The sequence below is a fragment of the Choloepus didactylus genome, chromosome 8 (genome assembly GCF_015220235.1).
Source record: "Choloepus didactylus isolate mChoDid1 chromosome 8, mChoDid1.pri, whole genome shotgun sequence".
In the NCBI taxonomy this organism is placed as follows: Eukaryota; Metazoa; Chordata; class Mammalia; order Pilosa; family Megalonychidae; genus Choloepus; species Choloepus didactylus.
In genome coordinates, this window is record NC_051314.1 from 96,542,778 (window position 1) to 96,570,184 (window position 27,407).

A 27,407-nucleotide genomic window follows, 5' to 3' on the forward strand; every position below is an offset into this window, starting at 1 on the left:
TACAGTGGATTCACATCCAAAGAAATGCAGACCAAGAACATGTATAAATTTTGGATACATAACTCAAGCCAGAACACCAAGTTACTAGCTTTCCCATACCATGATGTCCATGATACATAATCCAGAGACCTTACTCTGTCACTCAAATAACTCAAAGAACTGCTGCCTGCTTACAACTCCAATCTTTTTTTTTCATTATTCTCTTTTATTGTACACATATATATATGATTTTTTTATTGAGATTGTTGACAAACCATACAATTATCCAAAGATCCAAAGAGTACAGTCAGTTGCCCATGGTACCATCATACAGCTGTGCATCCATTGCCACAATTTTTAGAACATTTTCATTACTCCAGAAAATAAATAAGACTAAAAAAAAAAAAAAAGGAAACTTGAATACTCCCATACCCCTAACCACCCCCGTCCCTTATTGATTCATAGTGTTGGTATAGTACATTTGTTACTGTTGATGAAAAGAAAAACTGCTCATTTTCCATTCTTTTCTCCTTCGGGGACACCAATGACACGTACATTCCTGCATTTCATTTTGTCCTTAAGTTCTCAGAGACATTGCTCGTATTTTTCCATTCTTTTCTTTATCTGTTCTTTTGTGTGTAGGCTTTCATGTGCCTTGTTCTCCAGTTCTTAAGTGTTGTCCTCTGCCTCTTGAGATCTGCTGTTGTATGTTTCCATTGTGTCTTTCATCTCTTGTGTCGTGCCTTTCATTTCCATAGATTCTGCCACTTGGTTTTTTGAACTTTCAATTTCTACCTTATGTACGCCCAACGTTTTTATTATATGCTTCATCTCATTTGGCAGATCTTCCAACTTTCTGAACTGATTTGGTATTAGTTGTTTAGATTCCTGTATCTCAGTTAAAGTCTAAGCTTGTTCTTTTGACTGGGCCATAACTTCATTTTTCTTAGTGTAGGTTGTAGTTTTCTGTTGTCTAGGCATCTGGTTTCCTTGGTTACCCCAATCAGGTTTTCCCATACCAGAACAGGCTCAGGTCTTGGAAGGAGGGAATAGTACCCTGTTTCCCTGAGGGTGTCTTAGAAGATTGGTACACCCTGTGAGGCCTCAAGTCACTGTGCTTTTCCACCCAGCAGGTGGCACTTGTCAGCCTGTAGCTCCAGTCTAGTGTAAGGAGGTGTGGTCCATGGCTGTTTTACCCCAAGCTCTGGGGTTCAGTTCTGAATGGAAGGTGGGTAGTAGAGCTGGGCCCCACCTCTTTCCTCTTTCCTCTTTGGGAAGATAACCCTCCCTAGGGAGAGATCATTAGCATTTGAATAGACTCCCTGCCTGCACTATCTCCACCCTTATCTGGGTCAGAGTACTGGGAACTGAAAATGGCTGAGGCTTTCTCCACTGAGCTGAAAAAGGGACAGAAAACCCCCTTCGGGGCCAGTCCATGGCCACCCTCCAGCTCTCCAAGGTCAGTTATGACCAAAAGCCTCTGTCTACTTTTTGGTGATTCATAGCTTGTACTGAGCAGTCCATGCTTAGTAATTAAAACCCCAGTTGGAGCTTGCTGGGAGAGTGCTGCTCTCCAGCACTGTGAGGCTTTTCACTTCAGGCTATGGAGGGAGGGAGCTCCTGGCTTGGAGCCACAGTTTTTACTTACAGATTTTATGCTGCGATCTTGGGCATTCCTCCCAAATCAGGTTGGTGTATGATGAGTGGATGGTCATGTTTGTTCCCCCGCAGTTAGTCTGGATTATTTACTAGTTGCTCCTGGTTGTTTATTAGTTGTTCCAGGGGAATAAACTAGCTTCTACTCCTCTCTGTGCCACCATCTTCCACCTGTACTTACATATTTTTAACCTACCTTTTTCCATTTCTAGGGACAGGTTAAACTAGAATATTCATAAATTCTCACAATTTTGAATAACTGTTGAACAGAAGAAGAAAAATTTATCTCTTTATTTAAAACTTGTTTGAGGGGTGACGTCATCAACATGGCAATGTAAACAGCTACTAAAAATCTCTCTCCACGAAATAAAAATTTCTGAATTGTTCAGAACTCTGGAGGAAGATATAGACTGGAAAAAGTCCTTACAAATGCTGAACTGAAAACAGAGGTAAGTATCAGGTAGGAAAATCCCATCCTGAACTGGCCAGTCCTCTCTTCTCCCCATCACTCAGTCTTTCACAGCAGCTGGGATCCCTCACTAGGGACACAGAATATAAATTCTCTCACAGCAGTGAGACAGACCCCCACTTTTTGGAGACCTGGGGGACAGAGGAGGACATTTCAAGTTCCAGATTAGTGAGTGACAAAGAGTCTGAGAAAATGTGAACAGACACTGTTTTTCCAGCCGTGGTTCCAAAAGCCCTCCTTCCACCACTGAGGGAAATGGCAGAGAGTGGCTGGATCCTTGTCTAGGGCACAGCTGAAAACTGGTACAGCTAGGGAAGTCCTCTGCCACAAACAAAGTGGGGTACATAGACCCTCACTGAGCCAGATTTTGGCTGAAAAAATGAGGGCAAAAGAAACCTGCAGTTTCAGCCTACCCAGTCAAAGGGAGCCTGGACGCTGAGGCAAAATGCTCCCAAGGATGAAAACAGAAGGGAGAAACAGACATCTCTACAATAATACAATAGTAGTTGGATACTTCAATATACCACTCTCATCAATGGACAGAACATCTAGACAGAGGATCAATAAGGAAATAGAGATGTTGAATAATATGATAAATAAACTAGATTTAACAGACATTTACAGAACATTGCACCCAACAACAGTAAGATATACATTCTTCTCAAGTGTTCATGGATCATTCTCCAGGATAGACCATGTTAGGTCACAAAGCAGGTCTCTATAAATTTAAAAAGATCGAAATTATACAAAGCACTTTCTCAGATCATAATGGAATGAAGGTGGAAATCAATAACAGGCAAAAGGCTGGAAAAATTCACAAATACAGGGAGGTTAAAACTCGTTTGAAGTTATAGTCAAATAAGTGATGGAACTACATCTCAAACTGAAATCTACAAAACTGAAGTCTGAATTTATTTTGCTGTATTATTAAGCCTCATACAGGAGCATTCTGACAGCACATATAGAAACCTAATGTTTACTCTCACTCAAAAACTCCTACACCATGGTGGTTTGGTGAGAAAGCCTAGGAAATATTCACAGAAGACTGAAATGTCCAGAGAGTCTATGCGCAAGAGTGAAATAGGAGTTAAGTTAGGCCAGGTGAAAAAAAAATTAACATTCATTGAACATCAAAGCAAGAAGGAGATCTAATCTACCTGTGTAGTTAACCAGACACCCAGAAATAAGTGCTACAAAAACAGGTTGTAAACCACAAAGTGGTTACTAATACTGGTGAGACCAACAGTCATAAAGTTGGCACCTGATCTAGAAACCACTCTCCTGAACTTTGAGCCGTATTAGCCCCCTTCACAGAGAAAATCAAATTCAAATTTCTATAAGAAAATATTTTTATTTTCCAGCAAGAAATTAATACATACATTAATCATGAGTAAACATTTTAAATATAAAGCTAATGTCCACGTATGGTGACCAGCCAGGACCAGAGATACTACATGAAGCTATACATCACCCTGCTTTTATTGGCCAGTCTGTCTCTGGCTAAAACATGAGTAGGGTTATAAAAATTTTATCTTGATATCCTCTGTATCTTGAATAACACTTACATAAGCCATGCCAATAAAAGTCTATGAATGAAAAGATAATATCAAACCAATATATAAAAGAAAACATGGCAAAATAAAAAGCACAACTATGAGCATGATGAAAATTTACTTGGATACATCTTCTCATACCTTCCCTTTTTAGAGTCACTTTTCCTTGTGAGTTAGAAAAGAATACACTACATAGGCTGTGATGGGATAAAGATATAGAAGTTAAATATGTGATTTTTGAAGGAATCATTAAAAATTTCTATTTATTCTTAAATCTAAGAATATAAGATAACCAAGTTATGTTTAAATACCAATGATGTTCATATATAAATGCTTTCAAATGCCTACTTCTAAACAAATTTAGCCAAATAGGTGCATATACTTTGTAGGTTCATTCAAAATTATCTTCTTCTCCTTATTTCCTGGGGAAATTAATATGGACAGTATTGGGGCATCAGTTCCAGTCTATGACAACTTGGAGAATGTTTTACATTGATTACGTCTAAAATCATTAAATACAACCCCTATTGCAACAAATAATCAACAGAATATTGGCTCTTCCTAGCAGCTTCAAACATTACCTTCCTCTCACCAACAAATGTAAAGTACTTACAAGTTCTTTTAGGCTTGAGGATAAGGAAGATCAGAGGAGAATATGCTTCTAATGAGAATCATATGCAGTATTATTTTTATATCTTTTTACATATGAGGACTTTGATTCAAGGAGAGATTTAATAACACGCTCAGCCTTACTAACTAGGAGATGGGGGCTGGCCCATGAGCCCAGAGCTCGTAGTCCTTACTTCCAACAATTTCTTTGGTTCTGAGGCACAGACACACAGACACACAGACACACACAGACACACACACAGACACACACAGACACACACACACATAAAAAAAGATTAAAATCTTCCTTTGTAGATATATATGGGAGATCTGCCCACTGGTTTCTGACAGAAAGGCTTCCAACTAGTGATTAAAAATTTAGGTTGACTATTTCTTCATATTTCTACAATGTGTAATTGTGCCATAAAACTTCAGTCAATGTTTTAAGTTATGTCAATTTTCCTTCTTCATATTTACAAACCTTGAAAGTATAACAATGATTTGAAAGAACAATTAAATAATTTATAGAACAATTTATATTATGACATTTAGAAAGTAAGTCAGCACCTGGAAAATCATTATCTTTAACGTAAAATCAATAACCAAGAAGGAAGAGGCAAAAAGTAAACTATCAGAAGTCAACGGATGAGAGACAACTTATTTCTCTATAATTGACACATACTAATTTCTTTATGGATCACCAACGTGTAGACAGTAATTGAGAGCATTTAGTGAAAATTTGATTGAGTTGACTTAAAAGCTTAATGTAACAGTGTACTTAGGGTATTACCACATATTTCTACCACTTGTGTTTACTTCTGAAATAAATTTATATCAATAAAGACACTCTACTGTATGTAGCTAAAACATGTATTTGCCTTTGAAATAAAATCCCTCTTGTGAAACACTGTTTATCGAGAGCCAAAGATACTCCCAGCTTTACTCAAGCACACTAGACATGTAAAACTGAAATGATTTCATTTGTTTTATAATCTCCTTTTGCAACAAGAAAGAGCTGCCCAACAATGATCAGAAATTCATAGAAGGTTTTGAACGCCAATTTTAATTTCCAAATACCATTATGCACCACAGGCTGTGGGTTAAGCAGTAATGCAGCTAAGGTATAATGGTATAAAACAGGTAAATAGCAAAACTCCCAAATGCTGGGTGGGGGCAGGGAGAAGACCAGAAAGTAAGGAGAGGTTGATATTAATGCAGGGAAGTTATGTAGAAAACAACGTTTCTACTAACGGCAGGACTTTTCATCAGATGATTTTCAACCTCAGTGTTGCTCTCTTCCCCCAGACCCACCCACCCAGCAACAATAACACAAAACAGAAATCTCACTACCCTTCTGATATGTAAAAAAGTACCTAGGGCAGAACAGAGAAGATACTATAAGGAAATCTGTAGCTATAAGCAATTCACAGATGCAGAGAAAATCATAAATGTTATTAATTCCAAAGGTCTTCATCTTAGCAAATTAAACATGCTGTAATTAATACCACTGATGGGGTTGCACATGACGTATGTATTCCAGTAATTACAGGCAGGAAAACGAATGAATCTTTTCAACTACCACTTTCGTTTTGATACAAGGAAATCCTCTATATTTCAGGCTGACATGGAATTCAGATCAGTTTAGGATACCAAAGTAGATTAGCAAGTGGCAATGGAACCAGAGAAGAAGGCAATGATATGAACATTGTGAAGGCAGAGATCATTTCTCTATCCATACCTGGCTACTGTTTCCATTAAAAAATAAAATTATCATTAGTGTCAATATCTTGGGAGTCGTTTTTTGCTTTAAGTTAATCATCTGACAAATTAAAGTCCTTACCACCTGTGGATTTATCATTAATGGTGGCAGGAGTGACATCCAAAAACCCATGACATATAGTAATGTTCAAATTTTTTTTAGAGAAATATATTTTTAGTAAAATTGATGCCTAGCATGAAATCCTTTATGGAATCGTTGTTGGGTGTGACTTGCCTGGGAATTGGTTACATTATTCCATATGCATTATCTCAGTTTATTTTCATTCCTCTAGGAGATGGGCATTTTAGAGATGAACAAACTGGTTCTCTAGTCATTTGGCTAACTTGCTCCAATTATTAGCTAGTGAATACTAAATCTGGAATACAGGCCAAGGCCTTTCAAATTTTAAATGTATGGTCTTTCCAACTATTATTTTTTAACTCTTTTTAAAAATTTTTAAAACTAACTTTTGAAGGTAATTAAGAAAAAGAGAACAATAATGGCAGCATTAATGAATAAATGCAGAGCCTCCCAAAGCACTCCATTAAAGAATGTTTGATCTGAACGCACAATCTTTCTCAATTTCTTCTTATGCATACTTTGTTTATCCTGAGTTATAGTCTCTCATCCAAAAAAAAAAAAGTGGCACACCACACATCTCATTTTTATTATCCACCCCCAAGAGAGATTTACAGATGTAAATTCTTTCTCAAAGCAGATATTTCAGTCAAAACAACAATGTTCTTATTGATCTGTCTCTAGCAAAGATTTTCTGCTTCAACCTTGTGACAAGGACCTATGTACCTGGAAATTGGCAACAAAGTCCATCAAAGCAAAGCTTAGGGTCAGGTGAGACTCTTTTGCCTTCAGGAAGCTTGTATATCTGGTTGCCTAATTACTCTGACATATAATTCATCTATAGTAAATTAAGCATAACAGGAAATCAAAACAGCACCAAAGTGAGAGAATTAGCTTGCAAAAAATTACATACACAGGGACTCTATTATAGAAAATTACATTTCCACCACATACCTTTATTTTTCTCATGATAGCAAAGCTTTCTGTGAATTACTGTATGCTTTTGTGCCTATATAATGAGGAAAATCCTTGTCATACACATATAAAGTCAGATTCCTTTTATAATTTTTCACCCTATAAATTGGTGCTTAAAACTTCTCATTTCATTATGACAAACACTCCCCTCCTCAGAAAAGCTCATTAGCTTTATAATCTCTCATCTCATATTAAAACATTTTAATAAATAAATATATTTCTCGTGCATCTTCAGTCACTTCTGTCCCTTGTGTACATTAGACATAAATTCTCCAGGAGCGAGAAGTTGTCACAAATTTCAGTATTTCATAGCATGCTTTTATAATGAGTTCATGCTCCCAAGAGATTGTATATGTGACTCCTCTGTCTAGAATGCTTATTCAAGTATGGGGATTTTTGAATGCCTACTCATCCCGAAAGGCTCTGCTAAATCATTAGCTTTTCTGTGTGAGTTCTTTCCAGGTTCTCCACTATCTGGCCAGACAAAATAGAATATCTGTCACCCTGGGTTGTATTTACATAAATAAATGGGGACAGTAACAACCCCCTCTTGGTAGTGTTCAGAAGGGTAAATGTGGTAAAGCCCAGATCAGATAGATACATATAAGATATTCCATATAGGCTAGTTTTCCACCAATCATGCTGTGGGATAGTAGATTCTCAAGGACTAGCAGTAGTTCCCATGACCCAGACGCTGATACCCTGCCCCTCTCCCTAGTCTTTGTCCTAGGCTGAGCTCCCTCAAGCAGAGACTTACCAGTGTTAGCACAGAAACAATGGGGAAGGCGAGGCAGTTAGAGAGAGCCACACCTCTGCTCAACACTCAAGTGTGTGGGGACTACAAGGCCTTGGGATAAGGTATCTCTCTGTCTCCCATTTGAAAGCCAGAGTGCTAGGAATACTCCAAATATCTGGATAATTTGGAAAGAATTTTAAATTGTTGTTGGGAACAAAATGGCTCCCTGGCTGGGAAACTGGCCAGAATGGAGAATAAGGATTTTGCTTTCTCCAGAGTTAGTACAGTTTAACATTTTAACATATTGCTGATATGTCTCCTTCATGAAAGGCACTCATTTTCTCAAGTTAGGTGTTGACCTATCTAAAGTGACAGATTATATACACGAGCAAAGTCCCAAGGGTTTTGTACCCCATATCCCCCTAGGTAACTGAACATCTGGATGTTTATCTTTAATTTAGGAAAGGTCACCATTTTTTGTTGTTGTTGCTATTTCTGCTGTGTTTTCATCAATATATTTCACTGTCTTTTCTTTATGAAAAATAAGTTACATTTTAGTTTGAAAAGTTCACACATAATCAATAGAGTGCTTGCCAGAACTTGATTCAGAGAGACTCCTTTTTTAATTCAAAGCTTTCCTCAATTTCTATTAAGATAAAATGCTTATGCTTTGATAATATTAGCAGTTTCTTTTAAGGGTCGAATTAGGGAAAACTTAGAATGACTATGTCTACTTTTTTGTCTAAATAATTTGCTCTAAAGTTTAATTTTTGTTCCAGTAGTCAAGAGTGAACAATTCAACTTACAGAAAACTTTCATGAGAACTTGAAATTGGATATCTCATGCTCATCAAGCCTTATCCTAGGATCTAGTAACTATCTGTGTTATAGAAAATTGAATTTAAATATCCAGTAAGTCCTCAAGAGAAAACTTTACTTGGCACTTCCTAGAGTTGAATATTCCATTTATCTATTAATAAAAAGTTTCATTTTATATGGACTACAGACCTCTACGGGAAATGTAAAACACTCTCACAAATTTTTAAAATTCATAAACATACTTTAAAAATGTGTATTATTCCATTATAAATACAATGTCCATTTATATAACTTTACATAATTGGTAAAAAAACAAATCACATAAATACAAAGTAACAATGAGAGATATCACAGCAATAAACAGCTTCATCATTTCCTTTTTAAAACTATATAAAAAATAAAAGCATGATGGATCCCTTTGAAAAGTGGGGAATCTTCCAGGGTTAAGAATTTGACTATATAAGGAAATTTAAAGTTTTCATATAATAAAAAATCAGCCAGTTCTGAGTATATTAAGTAAACAAGTTGTCCTATCATAAGGATAGTTTGAAATGCTGAATAATGACCAATTATTAATGATGAATAAAGGTCCAATGGGTTCATCAGAAATATTTTTCCTTCAAGTAGAAATGACACTCAAATTGTTCATAGGTACTTGGCTCTGATACTCCTACAGTAGGAAGATATTTAAACAATTTAGAGTTTATTTAGAAAATTGGGTTGGCAGGTATTTTTACCCAACACTGGTAAAGCTCCATTCTTCAGCCAACTGAAGAGTATTATACAATTTTCCCCATGATCTTGGTATGAATTGTAGAATTCTATAAAGCTGGAAACAGGGTTTCTACCTGAATGATGTAGGGTTTGCAGTGCTTAAAATTAAGGGAAAAGATGAGTGTAAGCATTTGAGAAAAGCAGTTTAGGAACGAAGTAGCCAGTGACCTGGCTTACTATTGATAATCAAAATAAAAATATAAAAAGAAGCATTTGAAGGTCTGAACGTTGTATTTATACCAATTATACAGATTTCAGGGCATCCACTTTCAAAAACCGAGTTACAAAATATGGAGTGATTGTGTCGCTCCTGAATATAAGGAGTTTGATGATTTGTCACTTTTTTTTTTTTAATCAGCATTTTTCATGGCGTTTTCTTTCAGATGGAGTTAAGTTCTGTGAGATGCATTATTTGCATCAGCAACAGAGAACTCACCTCCCAACCATTGGCTTTATTAGTGCAAATTTATTTGACTATTTACAAGAATATATGATAACTGCACTAGAAAATAACCTAAGAAGGAATGTATTATATAAGCTGTACTACATGGGATACTGTCCTGACATTTTTATTCTACCTTGCAGAATCTCTAAAAAATAAGCAAGCAAAACTGTCCTGTCTTAGGCATATAATTTAAAATAAGGTTTATCTTCATCAAAGATAACAAAATAAAACATAATCTACTTTGTAAAGTGTAGTATATGAGTACTGCAATTAAGTACTTTCCAAGATGTCCTTTTGTTAACTTAATCCACAAAGGATATATATATAGGAAATATAGCATTGCATTTTAAATAATTCTTTAAAACATACTTTCATTGGTAATTATTTTTACAATTAATAAACATTAATTATATCAACATAAATTATATAAACATTCCTTCATATACATATCATCTATTTCAAAGAGTGGGGAGTACACATCTCAATGTAAACATTTTTTAAAGAAATATTTACAAAAGAAGGGAATAATTTTCCCATCCAATCAATATCCCTCTTACTCAACGGATATTCTTCTCAGTTTTTCAGCTAACTCTTTTCTCACTTCAATGTGTTTTTCTAAATTTTGCACTTCATGGGGAAGATTGATGTCCCAGACAGACAAGCAAAATTGTATCTCTAGAAAAAGAAAAGTGAAATCATGTTTCAAAGATGTACCATAAAACATTTTCATTTTATTTCAATATTGTCAATTTATATTTAGTTGAGTTGGACAAATGTACGTATATATAAATAAAGCTATGAATAATGTACTAAATTATAGCCATTAATAAGAAATTAACTTGGAAAACATTTATATTATAGAAGTTATTAAATTTCAAGAAGTGTATATATTTCATAACCTAACACTTCACTTTTTGAAAAAAATAAAGCTACCTCAAACTGCTCAAAATTATATCCCATCTGGATGGAGGTTAAGTCGTAAGGAAAACAGTCAAATTTAGTTTAAACAGGCTATTTCTCATATCGTAGTGATGATAGCTCTACCTCTAATAAACAAATGAGTAGTTAATATACTTATTACTGAAGCTTAATTTTGAAAATTTATGACCAGATTGTTTATACTCTAAAGAAGCTATTAATTAAAACTGCTGAAACCAAGTTTTATATATTTATATTCATTACTGCAAATGCAATAATGAATGTAAATACATAAAACAGCACATAGGATGCTATCATGTGTTACTGCAGTTTGGAATACAATATCCTATTAAACTTTACCTTTTTGATGTTGTGCACCTTCAGTATTTTTCCGGCTGTACCCCAATACCAACATGACATTCTTAAGGCTTCCTTTAACAAAACAAAATATAGGAGTTTTCCATTAAAATGACAATTGCACCTCCAGGGAGACTCTTTTGTTGCTCAGATATGCCCTTTCTCTCTCTAAGCCCAACTCAGCAAATAAATTCATTAACCTCCTCCTCACTAGGGACATGACTCCCAGGGGAATGAATCTCCCTGGTGACATGGGACATGACTCCCAGGAATGAGCCTGGCCCTGGCAGTGAGGGCTTGGAAATGCCTACTTGACCAAAATGGGGGGGGAGAAAGAAAGGTAACAAGCTGAGGTCACAGTGGCTGAGAGATCCCAAAGAGAGTCAAGAGGCTACTCCGGAGGTTTCTCTTATGCAAGCTTCAGCTAGACATCCCAAATGGCCACAATATGCCATGCCCTTACCAAAAGTAGTCCCCAAATACCTAGGTCCTTACCTGAAATTCTATAAAAGATTCACTCACTAAGTTTTATCTCTCAGAAACTTAAATCCACCAGAGATGATTTATGCCAGACAAGTCCTAAAATCCCAGAAGCAACAGCCTCTTTAAGATCAACTATCAGATGCAGCCCCCTTCCGCATACTGATGACACCCCCTTTCAATATGAACAAGTTAGGGTGCTCACTGCCTAGACACCCGTGAAGATGGAGAAAGAGATTAAGTGAGAAGAAGGGGTAGCAACAAACAAGATAAGATTTAACAAAGGTCTATGAATACTGAAAATATAAATAAATATATATATATATTTTTAGATGCTGGGGTGTTGGAATAGCTGGAAGGAGGTAAATGACTTGGTGGAACTGTACCTTATAACATCTTTTGAAATTTGCTCAATTGCTACTTGTTGAATTGTGCTTGGAAAGTCTTCACCTTTCTGTATATACCCTAAATTGCATAATAAGGAAAGAACTGAAACTGTGGAACTGTAACCCATAACAATTTTTGAAATTACCTATATAACTGCTTGTTGAGCTGTACATCAAAAGTTAACACCTTTCTGTATGTATGTTATCTTTTACAGTAAAGGAAATAGCTGAAGTTGTGGAACTATGACCCATGACATTCTTTGAAATTTGTTCTCTACCTGTTAATTTGTACTTTAAAAATTATCACTGTTATGTATATATGTTAAAGTTCACAATAAAAAATGCATTGAAAAATGGCATAATCAGTTGAATTAAATAAAAGTAATTTCTTGTATTTTAAGACAAATATCTTGGAACTGAATTTAAAATTCTACTTTTTAGGAGACACTTCAATTAAATTGAGTAAATAAGTCTTCAAGAAGACCAGCAACTTTTTTTTTAAGATAGGAAACTTGAGATCTGCTCCTTGCTATAATTCTCACTAATCTTGAGAATTTGAGAAAGCAGCTTCTGCAAAAATCGGCTTAATATTCATACAGTACCTTTCCTCCACAAAGTTATGAAGTGCTTTGGATACTATAAGACACTGTTTAAATGTGAAGAATTTGGATGGAGAGTTGGATGGATGGATATAGTGATATTCTGTCTACAAAATCATACTTTCCTTTTAAATCATTCATTAATTTATTCAACGAATATTCATCAAATGTCTTCTATGTCCTAGGCCCCCAGGCAAGGTGCTAGAAATAAAGTGGAAAACAAAACACACAGACCGAACCCACCTGGAGTTTAGTTCTAGTAAGGAGATAGACATTACTGGAAAATGATCAATGCTATGTAAAAGAGATATTTTTGAGAACCAAAAGAGGGAACTTCAACCTAATCAGTGGTGTGGCTTCTCTGAGGATTTGACACTTGGGCTACCATCTTAAAAAAAAGTAACAGTTAACTAAGCCAAGAAGGTAGACTAAAGTAATTGAGTTAACTAAGTTAGCCAAACAAAGAAACAGCAAGTGCAAAACCCCGAGGTAAGATGAAGCACAGTGAGGGGCTGGTAGCTCACCTAGAATAGAAAGACCTGGGAGGAATGTGGGACAGGACAGAGGATGGACCAGAAGGGTGATGTCCAATGAGGCAGTGCCTCAAGATGGTTTAAATGGATCTTTATCTTAAAATCAGTTGTAACCCATTGAAATCCCACTATTAATTTCAGATATAAATGACCATCTAAAACATTTGGGACCCAAAGTACAAACAAATTAAATTAGAGGATGTAACAACCTTGGTAGAATGAAGACTAGGGAGACAACACACTACAAACCTACTATTCTGCGTGCATTTGTATCCTAATAGTTAATCGTAAGAAGTATGCAATTCTAACTCCTTCTGTGCAAGTCTGACATCCATAAATGGACAATGGATAAAGGTTGAGATGCAATACCTGCCATGTCTTGAGATACTTATAAAAGCAATCTACTATTTTCTTCTCCATGGTCAAACATTTTATGACTTACTTGCTAAAGCTACACCAACTCTAGTTTTGCAGAAATAAACTCCATTGTGTTATTTTTGTGATCAATTTTGTTTATATGATATCACAATTTTCTAAATCAAATTATTTATCAAGGGAAGACATTGAAATATGAGTATCTATGTAGAAAATGTATTTCATATGTTGCCATAACTTCCTCATATTCAGATAGAGAAGTAGAAGCAAGAAAGTAAGTACATATTTGAAGAAAACACCATGTTTTGTCAATATTTGTAGATTGTGGAGCTCATCATATATTGCTACAAGAATAAAAAATTGCTTATAGAATGAAAAAACAAATAAAATTCTTTAACAAGGTTGGGGAGCTTCTATTATAATCAAAATAAATATTTGCTTTAATTTCTTTTGTCAAAAGTAAATAATAACACTATGTATTTCTCATTTTTCCCTTAGCTATAAAGGAAAAAAAAGTAAGAATCAAATTGTTTAGCTGCAGTGATCTGTTTTTCCTATAGGACCCAGACCATCTACTCCCTCCGTTTTTTTTTTATGACCACTATTCCTATGTGAGTATCCCAGCTCTATGTTTCATATGTTGAGTTTCTAAGGCGACTGAAATGACAATGGAAGGTGGAGAGAAAATTTAAATTCAAAATAAGGGCATAATTTTGTAGTCTTAGAGAATATGAAAAACAAATCTGAAAGAAACAAACTTGCCTAACTGTGCTGTCATCATGACTCTAATAGAATCACAAAAGTTGCGAATTATGCGTATAATTCGACGAGTTGAGAGATCAAGCAGTAAAATATGGCCTCCTCCAGTTCCTATCCAGAGAGCAGTGTTCTTCTGGAGGCAGAGAGTTTTCACTCTCCCAGAATATGACATTTTGTGTTTTGATTCCTGGTTTACTTTTACCATTTCCTCCCTGAAACCATAAAGAAAGTATGCATTAATAATTTCATGAACAACTAAGAGATAAAACAGTCATGTGCCTATGTATATACATACACACACACACAAATATTTACAGCATTTTTAATTTTGAATATACAGTAGTATACTGTATATTATTAAAACTGTAACAAAACGAATTTTCAAATAGAATGCCAAATAAGTCATGTTTCTCTACCTGAAACATAAATTATCAAAAGTAATATACAATAGCAACTTAACTTCAGGAAATTCTGATATCAATAAGATGGAAGTAATTTTTATAAATAATAAAACAATACAATCCATAAAAATAGAGTAAATTTGCCCCCACAAGGGGGAAAGCTTTCAAAAACTTGCAATGAAGTCCCAAATTTTCAAGGGAAAAGAAAATTATAGTCACTCACATGCAAAAGATATCAATACAAACCACTGATTTTCCCTGAGCCAATGACTAGTCTAACTCATGACAAAAATGAGGTGTCCAGAAATTTTAAAAGCCTGATAGTTTTGAGGGTCTTAATCCCCACTCCTTACTTACTGTATTGGTCACTCCAGTAGAATTTTTTACTCCCATCTTTTTCTGTTGCTTGTGATTTTTTTTCTTTAGAGTAGAGTATTCCCTTGAACCCATATTCTAATGATAAGTAGCAAAATTCAATACTGTGACATCATTGGATGTACAGCTAGCAGGAATTCAGTATGGTCATTAGATTGCTTTCAATCATATTCTATGTCCTCATTAGAAAATATTCTTCCTAACATCTTGAATAAAGCCATATCTTTTATGTTCTATTATCATATTTTTCCAAAATGAAATTTTGTTTCTGGATATTTTTAAAAATTTTTCTATTTAGTAGCAGGACAGAAGAAGAAGCCATAGTTCCTCCCTCTATGAAATTTCAAGTATAAAAACATCTCTTACAGACTTAAAATAAAGAACCATAAATTTACTTTAGAAAGTGTACACAGTCTATTAGTTCGCAGAGTTTCTCAGTTTTCTTATCCCACACTTCCACAACAGGGCTATTTTTCTTAGCAATATAGAGAGCTGTGTCTACCACCACTGCTATGATGTTGGAATCACTGAAAGATGCGTAAGAAAACCTGGGACAAAGGAAAAAGAAAGGTCATCGCCATTCATTTTTCTTCCTTTTTGACACATAATACACTTCATGTTAGTTCTTACTGCATGTAAAAGATCAACACAGTTTTGAAAAATAAATATGCTAGAACATTGACATTTCATATTATTATTTCAATTATTCTTAATTGAATATATTACTGACTTTGGGTTTCTTACTTACACTGATTTCCCTTGATAATAAATTAAAGATTGTGACTAACATTTATTTGTGGTTTTAGATTTAATTTCAGTTCTATCTAGATCTCTATACAATTTTATACTGTGTACACATGCCACATGCCTTAATTTTGAAAAGAAACATTATCATAACATCTGTAAATTGAGGATGTTGCAATAAAATCCTTTTTGTCAAAAATGCTTGGAAAATATCTTGGCATTATCTTCAAATATTAAAGCAAAGTATATTTTCAATCCACACAAAGCAGTCAAGTTAGAAAAAAATTCACATTTTCAAACATAAATAGAAAGTAAATTGGTTGGTTACCATTTCCCACCTTTGAAAATAAGGGACATGGCTAACATTTTTAAATGCCCTACAACTTAGGACATCTGACCTTTCACATATTTTGCAAACAGACTGTCAACCATAGGCCCCATCTGCTGGCATCCTCCTAGTTAGCCTCTGAGGCTTAACTTAAATGTCAGCTCTTCTGGAATTCTTTCCTGACCTATCAAAACAACCATTCCCTTTTTCCACTCTTGTAGCTGTAGTATTATAGTCCATATTACAATATAAAATTGTATTTATTGGTGTGTTCCTAATACTAGATTGTAAATGTGAGTGCCTTAAGAACAAATACCATGTCTTATCTTCTATATACCCACAATCCAGAAAAGAGTCATATTGGTAAGTACCTATGACATACCAGGCAGTTTAAGACAATGGATGGATGGATGGATGGGTGGTTGAAAAATGAACTGAGAAAAATGAACAACCAGAAGAAAATAAAAATTGCCAAAACTTCAAATGAATCAGATAGATGCCATGAAAACGTCACAGAGATGTAACATTCTTTAGTACTTCCCAGGGCAGGAAGATTCTGCATTGTTTTCTCCATCATTTCTACCTAGTAAGGGAGATGCAAATACGTTGTATTGCCAGAGAAACACTATGTTTTTAGGTAATTCCTCCAGGGTATTTGCTATATTTAATATAAGATAATAACAAATTAGGACAGAGTTTTGCTTAGAGTTTTAGAATTTATGAAATATTTTTGTATCAATTTAATTGTTTAATCAATTTTAAAAACCTGTAAAATATTATAAATTTCAAGGTTTGGAACTGCAGAAAGAAAGGTGCACAAATGTTAAATAATTTGCTCAAGGCCACATGACTAACATGCTGTAGAACAAGGATTGAAGAAGAGTACTTTGGAGTCTTCTGGCTCTAAAGCAAGGATCTTTCACTATTCATTATGCCTCTTGATCATTGTGTGTTGACAATGTTAAGGAGGAGGAGGAGGAGGAGGATGAAGAAGCCCTTAATCAGCAACATGATGGCTGCTTAGAGGTAAGAGGGGGAGAGACTAATGCAACAGGAGACATTTTTTAGAAGAGTGCAGATATTTCCAAGTATCCGTGAAACTGTAGAGTAGGCTATTCTGTTTTTTTTTTTGTTTTTGAGAGTATGTTTTTTTTTTTTCTTTTGTAATGTTCTCTCTGGTACAATGCTTATATTCCAAAGTTTACGTGGAATTTTAGGGGCTTCAGTAATACCTATGATCAGATAGGAAGAAAGCTGTATGAGAAAATCATTGGAGGCCCTTTCTTTTCAAAGGTATTCAGGTTTATACAGGTTGATTGAAAATAGAAATTATAGAATGAAAATCAATTCATCCAAATATTTACCATATGCCAGACCCTATGCTAGGAAACAAAACGTGAACAAGACAGAAGGAAAAAAATTCCTTGCTCAAGAAAATTTCTACTATAGTAGATCTTAAATCCTAACTACATGTTAGAATTATCTGAGAGCAAAAATATATTGGGAGGCAGGGCAAGATGGCAGAGTGGTGAGCTGTGGAATTTAGTTACTCCTCTAGGACCGCTGATTAATAGCCAGGAACTGTAAGAAACAGCCTTTTCAGGATTTTCAGAGACCAGTCATGCATGATACAGTAGTCTGGAATGGGTGGAATGGGTGAGATTGCAGTAAAAAACTGTAAATTTCCCCGGTCAGGGTATTGGTGCCCCCCACCCCCACAAGGCATGGCATAATGTCTTGGAGCTGGCTCCACAAGGGAAAAAAAAAATTCTGTGCTGGGAGCAAGGAGTAGGGCTCAACCCAGCCCCAACTGCAGAATTAATTAACAAATTCAGACTGCTGAATAAAAGCTCCAAGCACAGATAAACTAGGAACAGGCAGGAAAAAGAACCCAGGGGATCTTTGGCCCAGCAGAGAGGAGGTGGGGCTAATAACAACAGCAGGCAAGCAAACAAACAGAGACTTTTGGAGTTGGAGGTGTTCAGAATACTGGAAAAGGGCTAGGCTCCAAGAAAAAAGGGCACATAGAAATGGGCACAAAATCAAGCTGTCATTTGCAAACCTGGGGAGCTGGGGTCCGGCTCCAAAAAGGGTATTTTTTTTTTCTTCCTTCCCTTTTCTTTTCTTGCTCTCTGACACTTTATCTTTTTACACCTCAATAGCCCCTCAGAGCTCCACCAATGCCCCAGGCAAGGGTGGACTTAAAGCCTGGCAGAGAGTAACTATACAGGTGAAAGAGACAAATAGTATTTAAATAGTCTATACTGGGACTGACAAAACTTGGGGGCTGGAGAAAGGCCTTGAAAAGGGATTTCTCTTTCTTTTTTTTTTTTTAAATAACTATTCTAAGTAGCTCTTTACAAAAAGCCTCACATATTTGCAACTGGCCTCCAGACCCAGGCAGGAGAGCTAAGATAGGTGTGACAGACAAAGCAATGAATCTAGTTGGGGAGACAATTCCCGATAGGGCATAACTTCCTCAAGAAAAGGGGGGCATAGCCCAGCTCAAGTGGCTGCCCTCCTTTCAAAGAACTCAGAGCCCAGGGACTGGAAAAAAGAAACCAGCTTCAGTCCGTCATGCCACTGGCAGGGACAGAGTCTGAGGAGAATTAAAGGCACCTGTGGCACCTCTTTACACTGGTGGGAGCTGTGGGCTGAAAAGCATCACCTGTTGGACAGGATAGGAAAAGCGCAGGGTCTAGAGGCTTCACAGGAGGGTCTCTCTCTCAGGGAAACTCCATACCCTCCTCCTAAGACCTGGGCCTCTCTGGACTGTGAAAACATGATTGGGGTTGGGCATATCTGAGGAGACCCTCTCACAAAAAGGCTACACAGGGCAAGAACCAGAAAAACAAGAGGTGAAAAACTCCAGTCAACTAAATAGAAGCTAAGTTAGAGTCCTAGAATAAGCTGAACTAAACACCAAAGATTAGAGAACAAAGCCAACCAACAAGAAAACCCTAGGTAAAGAGTGAAAAAGAGGTCTAGAATAAACTAATCAAGAAAGTCAGATGCCTAGACAGCTCAAGATAATGAGCCATACTAGGAAACACAGAAATATGCACCAGCCAAAGGAACAAACTAATAATTTAATCAAGATACAGGAGTTGAGGCAAATAATGCTAAATCAATTCAATGAACTGAAGGAAGAACTAATTAAAGACATGCAAACAAATCTCCTAAAACAATTCAAAAACTAAGTTAATGAATTGAGAGAAGACATAGCAAAAGAGGTGAAGGATATAAAGAAGAAACTGGCTGACAATAAAGAAGAACTTGCAAGCTTGAAAAAACAAATGGCAGAAGTTATGGGAATGAAAGGCACAACAAAAGAGAAGAAAAAGACAATGGAGACATACAACAGTAGATTTGAATAGGCAGAAGAAAAGATCAGTGAACTGGAGACAGGACATTTGAAATCATACACACAAAAGAACAGACACAGAAAAGAATGGAAAAATATGAGCAGGGTCTTAGGGAGCTGAATGATAACATGAAGTGCATGAATATACATGTTAAGAGTGTCCCAGAAGGAGAAGAGAAGGGAAAGGGGGCAGAAAGAATAATAGAGGAAATAACCACTGAAAATTTCCCAACTCTTATGAAAGACATAAAATCATAGATTCAAGAAGTACAGTGTACCCCAAACAGAATAGATCCCAATAGACCTACTCCAAGACACTTACTGATCAGACTGTCCAATTTCAAAGACAGACAGAATTCTGAAAGCAGAAAGAGAAAAGCAATCCATCACATACAAGGAAAGCTCCATAAGACTATGTACAAATTTCTCCGCAGAGACCATGGAGGCAGGAAGACAATGGCATGATATATTTAACATACTGAAAGAAAAACAACTGCCAACCAAGAATTCTTTATCTGACAAAACTGTCCTTCAGAAATGAGGGAGAGATTAAAATATTTTCAGACAAAAAGACACTGAGAGAGTTTGTGAATAAGAGACCAGAGCTACAAGAAATACTAAAGAGAGTGCTACAGGCTGATCAGAAAAGACAGGAGAGAAAGGTTTGGAGAAGAGTGTAGAAATGAAGATTATCAGGAAGGGTAAAAGCAGAGAGAGAAAAAAATAAGACATGACGTATAAAATCCGAAAGACAAAACGGTAGAAGAGAGTACTGCCCTTACAATAATAACACTAAATGTTAATGGGTTAAACTCCCCAATAAAAAGACAAAGACTGGCAGAATGGATTAAAAAACAGGACCCATCTCTATGCTATCTACAAGAAACTCACTTTAGACACAGGACAAAAATAGGCTGGAAGGGAAAGGCTGGAAAAAAATATTTCATGCAAACAACAACCAGAAAAAAGTGAGAGTATCTATATTAATATCAGACAAATTAGACTTCAAAAGTAAAACAATTAAAAGAGACAAAGAAGGACACTATATATTAATAAAAGGGCCAATTCATCAAGAATACATAACAATCATAAATAGTTACACACCAAGCCAGAGTGACCCAAAATACATTAGGCAAACACTGAGAACACGGAAATGAGAAGTAGCTACCTCTACAATAATAGTTGGAGACTTCAATACACCACTCTCATCAATGGATAGACTATCTAGACAGAAGATCAATAAGGAAACAGAGATGTTGAATTGTACGATAAATGAACTAGACTTGACAGACATTTATAGAACACTGCACCCCACAATAGCAGGATACACATTTTTCTCAAGTGCTCATGGAACATTCTCTAGAATAAACCACATGTTGGGTCACAAAGCAAGTCTCAACAAATTTAAAAATACTGATATTATACAAAAGACTTTCTTGGATGGAATGAAGTTGGAAATAAAAAACAGGCAGAAGGTCATAAAATTCACAAATATTTGGAGGCTAAATAACACACTCTTAGAAAACCAGTGGGTAAAGGAAGAAATTACAAGAGAAATTAGTAAATACCTCGAGGCAAATGACAATGAAAACACAACATATCAAAACTTATGGGATGCAGCAAAGATGGTGCTGAGAGGGAAACTTATTGCCCTAAATGCCTATATTAAAAGAGAAGAGAGAGCAAAAATTGAGGAATTAACTGGTCACCTGGAGGACTAGAGAAAGACAGCAAACTAACTCTAAAGCAAACAGAAGGAAAAAAATAACAAAGATTAGAGCAGAAATAAATGAAATTGAGAACAGGAAAACAATAGAATCAACCAAACCAGAAGTTGGTTCTTTGAGAAAAATCAATAAAATTGATGGACCCTTAGCTAGGCTAACCAAAAAAAAAAAAAAAAAAAAGATAAAGAGTGTGAATGCAAATAAATACAATCAGAAATGGGAAAAGAGACATTAACTACTGACCCCGCAGAAATAATGTAGCTAATGAGAAGATACTATGAGAAACTATTATAAACTAGACAACTTACATGAAATGGACAACTTCCTAGAAAAGCATGAACAACCAACATTGACTCAAGAAGAAATAGATGACCTCAACAAACCAATCAGAAGTCAATCAGCAAAAAGGTCCCCCAAAAGAAAAGCCCAGGACCAGATGGCTTCACATGTGAATTCTAACAAGCATTCAAGAAAAGAATTAGTACCAATCCTGCTCAAACTCTTCAAAAAAAGCTGAAGAAGAGGGAAAGCTACCTAACTCATTCTATGAAGCCAATATCACCCTAATACCAAAATAAGACAAAGATACTACAAAAAAGAAAATTATAGAATTATCTGAGAGCTTAAAAAGAAAAAGAAAAATACCAAAACTTGTTCCCATCCTCAGAGTTTCTGATTTAATTGGTCAGAGGTGGGTTGCAGGCATCAAATTGTTTTCAGCTACTCATTGGTTTCTAAAGTATTGCCAGTATTGAGAACCAGTGGGTTTGGTGGAATTAAGAAAGTATTTTTAAATATATAACTATAAAAAGGTGTGACAGCTATTGTGAAGGGAAACATAAGATGCAATGGAAGCACAAATCTGAGGCATCTAACCTGACCAGGTAGGATCAAGGACAGTAACTCAGAGAAAGTGACATGTAGACTGAAACAGGAAGGAGGCACAGTAGTTATCTGGGCAAAGAGAAAACCACATGTGAAGGGTGGGGGTAAAAGGGAGCAGGCTGTCTTCAGAGGATTGAGAAAATTTCAGCATTGCTGAAGCACAGAAGCAAAGAGGTTGCAAAAGATGAGTAAGGAAGGACTAAATCATGAAAGGCCTGGAAGGCTATCATAAGAAATTTTGTCTTCCTGCAAAGACAATGGGATGCCACTGAAGGCTTTGAGGCAGGAGAGTGATATCAGATTGATTTGCATTTTAGAAGGGTTGTTCTGGCTGCTACTTTGAGGATGGATCAAAGGAAGCATCACTAGAGGCTGAGACCTAGATAGAATAATGTTGTTCACATGGCCAGATGATGGATGTCAACTTGGTCCATGCTAGCAGCAGTGGGAACAGTAAAAATACAGGATTTAAGAGACATTTAGGAGAGAGTCAAGTGTATCAAGGCAGCAAGGGACAAACAAGTAAAGGATTACTCCCAAATTTCAGTCTCAAGCAACTAGGCAGATGAGGGGGATATTCCCTGAGATAGGGATTTGTGACTGAAAGCTAATAATCATAATAATAATAGCTAACATTTATTGAGAGATTACCCAGTGCTGGGTATTATGTTAAGCTCTTTATATTAATTTCCTTGTTTAATCTTCCAAATATCCCTTTGAGATGGAGTCTATTATAACCCTCAGGTTGAGAGAACTGAAGATTTGAGAGGTTCTTGCCCAAGTTCTCATAACCAATAAATAACAACAACAGTATGTGAATTATGACTTACACTCTTAGTCACCACCCTACACTAGTTCTCACTGAGAAATGTAATCAGAACCAACTGCAATGATTTGTTTAAAATACAACTAAAAAATAGGAATAACAAATTGGGACTAGATTTTTATTTTACTTTGTATTCTTGCTTGAAAATGGTGTCACATTTACTAACTTGGCTGTATAGTGGACATCTTTATCATTATCAACTCAAAAGAGGACTTAGTTTATTCCAGAGGTTTTTGTTTCCTACAATCAATGCTTCATGGAAATTACCCAAAACTGCACATCTAAAATTGACCGACTTAGTAAAATACTGAGATAACTGCCTTTCAAAGTCCATCTGTTTAGTTTAATAAAGAGATGATGAAATTTTAATTTAGATTGATATACACTACTAAGATTACCATGAAATGCATATTTAATCCCAAATATGATTAGGCTGGGTGATTGTTCTTTTAACTACCCTCTGATTTCTGGAATTTTAAAAATTTTCTATAGTAAATGTTTATTTTTATAATAGAAAACTAAATTATACATCTTAAAAGATCTTCATTAGGGATTATCAATAGCATTACTGACATGAATACAAAGAATAAATATGCATAAAATGATAAATTTATTGTATAGACAGAAAAGAACTTACAGCTGATTTGTCCTTGTCTCAATGAGTTTCTGAATGCTGAAATCATTAGAAAATGAGAAAATCTTTGTTCCACATCCTCCCCACAATATGTTTTTTTCAGATGAATTCATGGATTCACTCAAACACATCAGTGGAGTGCTGACATTTCCTATATTGAGTATCTTTAAAGGAGCAGCTCCTTTACACTGTGCCAAAAAGAGAAAACGCATTTAAGCAAATTGAGTTAGCAGGAATGTAAGTGCTGTAAAAACTTGTTTTCTAAGAACTACTTTCCCATCTTAAATGATCAGAGATACTAAAATAAAAATTCAGGATATACTTTTCAAAGTTTCTATAAAACAAGAATTCAACTCAAGCCATAATCTTATGACCAATCTCTTCACTTCTCCATGCAAATGGACTGTGCAGGAATAACCTAGGAATTATAACCTACTGCTCTGTCTCTCAGTAGATACTAAGGCTTTTGATAACAAGAAATTATGAATGGATAGCACACTGAATGAATAGATGGACCTACAAATGAATGAGTGGATGGCAGAATAAATGATTTAGTGACTAAATGAGATTCTGAGAAGCAGAAAAGTACAACAATTTGATCAAAGCTAAAGTAAAAGTTAGTGGTGGGCCAGAATTTAAAATTTAAATTCATAATCCCCCTCTCCACAACATATTTATAAAGAATTATCAACCTCATGTGTGTAAAATTTGAATTATTTCTATTCCTAACATTACAAATCAGATCTCATTTGTCATTTTGTCCTTAGTTCACAAAGATAAAACAGACAGTCAGCAACTACTTAATGAAAATCTACTGTATGTAAGACTTTATGAAGCAATAAAAAGATTAAAAGCATAATTTATGGTCCTTGCTTTCAAGGAGCTTACAGTCATACAGGAGGGGATAAGCATATATAAAACAAACAAATTAAAATAAATTTTGATGTAGAATGCATTCAACATTTACCTTAACAGTTTTATCTTCAAAAATGGCTAAATTGCCATCAGCGGTTCCCACCAAAAGAAAATTTTTTTGTTTGCTAAAAGGAAAAATGTTAAGCTTGTTAGACAGGGAAAGTTTATATCCAAATAATTTCAACTCCAAAATTGTCAGCAGAATTTATATCTCAAGCTGCCAAAACCTTTGGTTTAACATTTTTTGACACTTGTTTCCAGTACAGACTTAAACCGAAGAAGCACACAGGGTATAATCTTAATATCTCATGGACGTATCCTGCTCCAGCTATTCAGCAACCAACTGTTACTCATGCTATTTAGATAAATTCTTTTGGGACAAGATCCTTGAAACTTAGAAAGGGTAAGTAATTTTTCACACTATTAACAACTTAGGAATTAGTTTATAGGACTATTTTGCAATTTGGTAGCTAGGTAAGTGATATGTTCAAGCCTGGCACATAATGGGCTATTGATATTTATGTATTCAAAGCATGAATGAATGAAAAGTCACTTTTGCAAAGGCTCTACAAAGGAAAACTGACATAGGACAAGCAGAGTGATTCAGCCACTGCTGAGGTAATACCAGGAACAGGTGGGCCTGAAGAAATGGCTGACCTGTAATTGCGCCTTGGCCAGATGTGTATGTAGAATGTTTTTGTGACCACCCACGATTCTGACATATGTAAACTACTAGAAATGTATTTAAAATTGATATAACAATATTGCATGCAATTAAGTCACCTAAATGGTACTTAATAATTTAATTCCCACCTTCCCCCGCCCCACCCCACTGTCAAATTCATGACTGTACCTTTGCTTGGAAAAGGAATTGCAGTATAAACAAGTGATGGAATCAGTCATCTTTTCAAGTATATGTCTCTTTTTCCCATCTTCTATATTGATGACCAGGAGAATGCCAGATTGTGTCCCACACACAATCCAGCTTTGCTTTTCAACAGGAAGATGCACCAAGGCTAGGCACAATATTCTACTATCAGTAACTTCCTGTTAAGAGAATAAAACACACTCTAAAGCGGGTCTAGCTTAAGTGACTAGATCTTTTATCAAATAAAAATATTCTATAGCCAATATAATTTATTTTTTACTTTCTTGCTTTAATTTTAAACACCAGGCTAATTTTATTTAATTTTTAGCAATAAATGAAATAACTGACCATTTTTGCCTATCTAGAATGCATCTGAAACTAAAATTAAAAATTGAAAATTATTTGTGTCAATTCTCATTCCATCTAAAATAAGCTGAGAGGATTGTTCAGCCTTAAGAATAAGATTTAGCCATAACTTTCATCTCAAGGCAACAGTCAAAATATTAGATTATTTTTTATTAAGTAGAGAAAACATTCTTATATTTGCTAATACAATTTTATTTTCCATCTTGTAGGAGGCCAGGTCTCCTCTATCAGCCAGGTGCACCCACCACAGCTGCACTAGTGTTAGCTACCAACAGTTTGCAGCTGCACCCTTCACCACAGACTGGCCCTAGGCGGATGGCAGCTGACTTACCCAGAAATGCTCGAGAGGTTATACCGCCCTACGCCTCAGCAGACTGCAGGCCTGAGTAACTAATCTGTGGGAATGAAAGAGCGGCCCCCTTGCCTTGGGATAGGACAGTTCTGTGGTGTTACTCATACTCCAAAGTTCCTGGTAGGTAAAGCCAAGAATAGCCTTCCTCAGAAACCACAATTTTGCTGAGCACCTTCCCCTGTTCTTTCCTGCTTCCTTTACCTTCCCTACAAGTTCCTCTCTCCTTAAATCACTTACACAAGAATCCCTGTCACAGGCTAAGTTTCTAGGGAACCTGACCTAATGCAAATATATCCTTGATTTTAAAACAAAACACAGGCTGTTCAATTTCATGTTAATACTCTTGTTCTAACAGAAAGCTAACCTAATAATATGCCTAAATTAGCTCTTATTTACTTTCTTCCAAAGTAACTTTAACTAGTATAGGCTTTAAAATAATCCACAAAGTTTTCTCAACTATCTCTAACTTAAAGAGTATTAGGATTTACCTCAGAAGTGTGCCCTTCAGTATTTAAATCAAGAAAGGAGAGCTGTCCTTTGTCAGTGTGCCCACAGCCGAGCCAGATGCTTGCATTCTTGCTGCTGTGATTAGTGGCAACCATGCATTCAACGATAATGTTTTTAGGTATGAAAATATGTCTCATCAGGCAGATTAACTCAGCTGAATTCAAAACGTCAAAAACCTGAGAAAGTTTTACAAATACAACACACATCAATTTAACCCATTTTCTCTTGAAAGATCATACTATTTTGTGCATAATGTAAAACTAAATGTTATAGTTCTATCAAGCAAAATCCAAATGCATTTGTTAAGCTGTGACCCACCCAAATTATCAAGATTAATAATCTAATAGTCCAAACTATAGACAAAATTACATTAAAAACTAATACTTATTTTCAAACTGTGCATGACATATACTCTTTTGTATGTATGGTATATTTTTCAACTTTGAAAAAAAGAGAAAAAAATCTCAAATGTGTCAACTGAACAGGAAATTAGGAGACTCAGGAGCTGATCTTCAATCAATACTATACCTCAGAGCTCAGCACTCTTCATTAACAACCAGGTCAAGTGGAAGATGGAGACCTGGGTCAGCAAAAGAGTAGACCTTCTACTAGTTGAAAGGAAAGGAAGTTTTGATCTTTGGTAGCAAAATGCAGAAATCACCTCTAGATTCTGTTTTTATGTTTTTTCCTTCAAATACTAAATAATAGGAGAAACAGTGTAGAATGACTGTAAGAAAATAGGAACCAAGAGTCAGAATCCTGGATTGGAGCAGCTGTGACTCAGCCACTGGCCTGCCACTTAAGAGACCCTGAGAAGCCTGCTTACTCTCTCAGTGCCTCATCTGATAGAGGTGATG

At 35.7% G+C, this 27,407-nt stretch overlaps 1 protein-coding gene across 1 annotated transcript in view; it reads right to left on the bottom strand.

The window, feature by feature from the left end:
• Positions 1 to 9,668: 9,668 nt before the first annotated feature.
• The window catches only part of LRRK2 (leucine rich repeat kinase 2), a 178,856-nt gene continuing 161,117 nt past the window's right edge, over positions 9,669 to 27,407 (bottom strand). The window contains 8 exon segments of the mRNA XM_037846387.1: positions 9,669 to 10,526; positions 11,130 to 11,201; positions 14,262 to 14,470; positions 15,430 to 15,582; positions 23,546 to 23,730; positions 24,510 to 24,582; positions 25,311 to 25,504; positions 26,532 to 26,726. Coding sequence (XP_037702315.1) covers positions 10,405 to 10,526; positions 11,130 to 11,201; positions 14,262 to 14,470; positions 15,430 to 15,582; positions 23,546 to 23,730; positions 24,510 to 24,582; positions 25,311 to 25,504; positions 26,532 to 26,726 — 1,203 coding nt within the window. The 3' untranslated portion in view covers positions 9,669 to 10,404.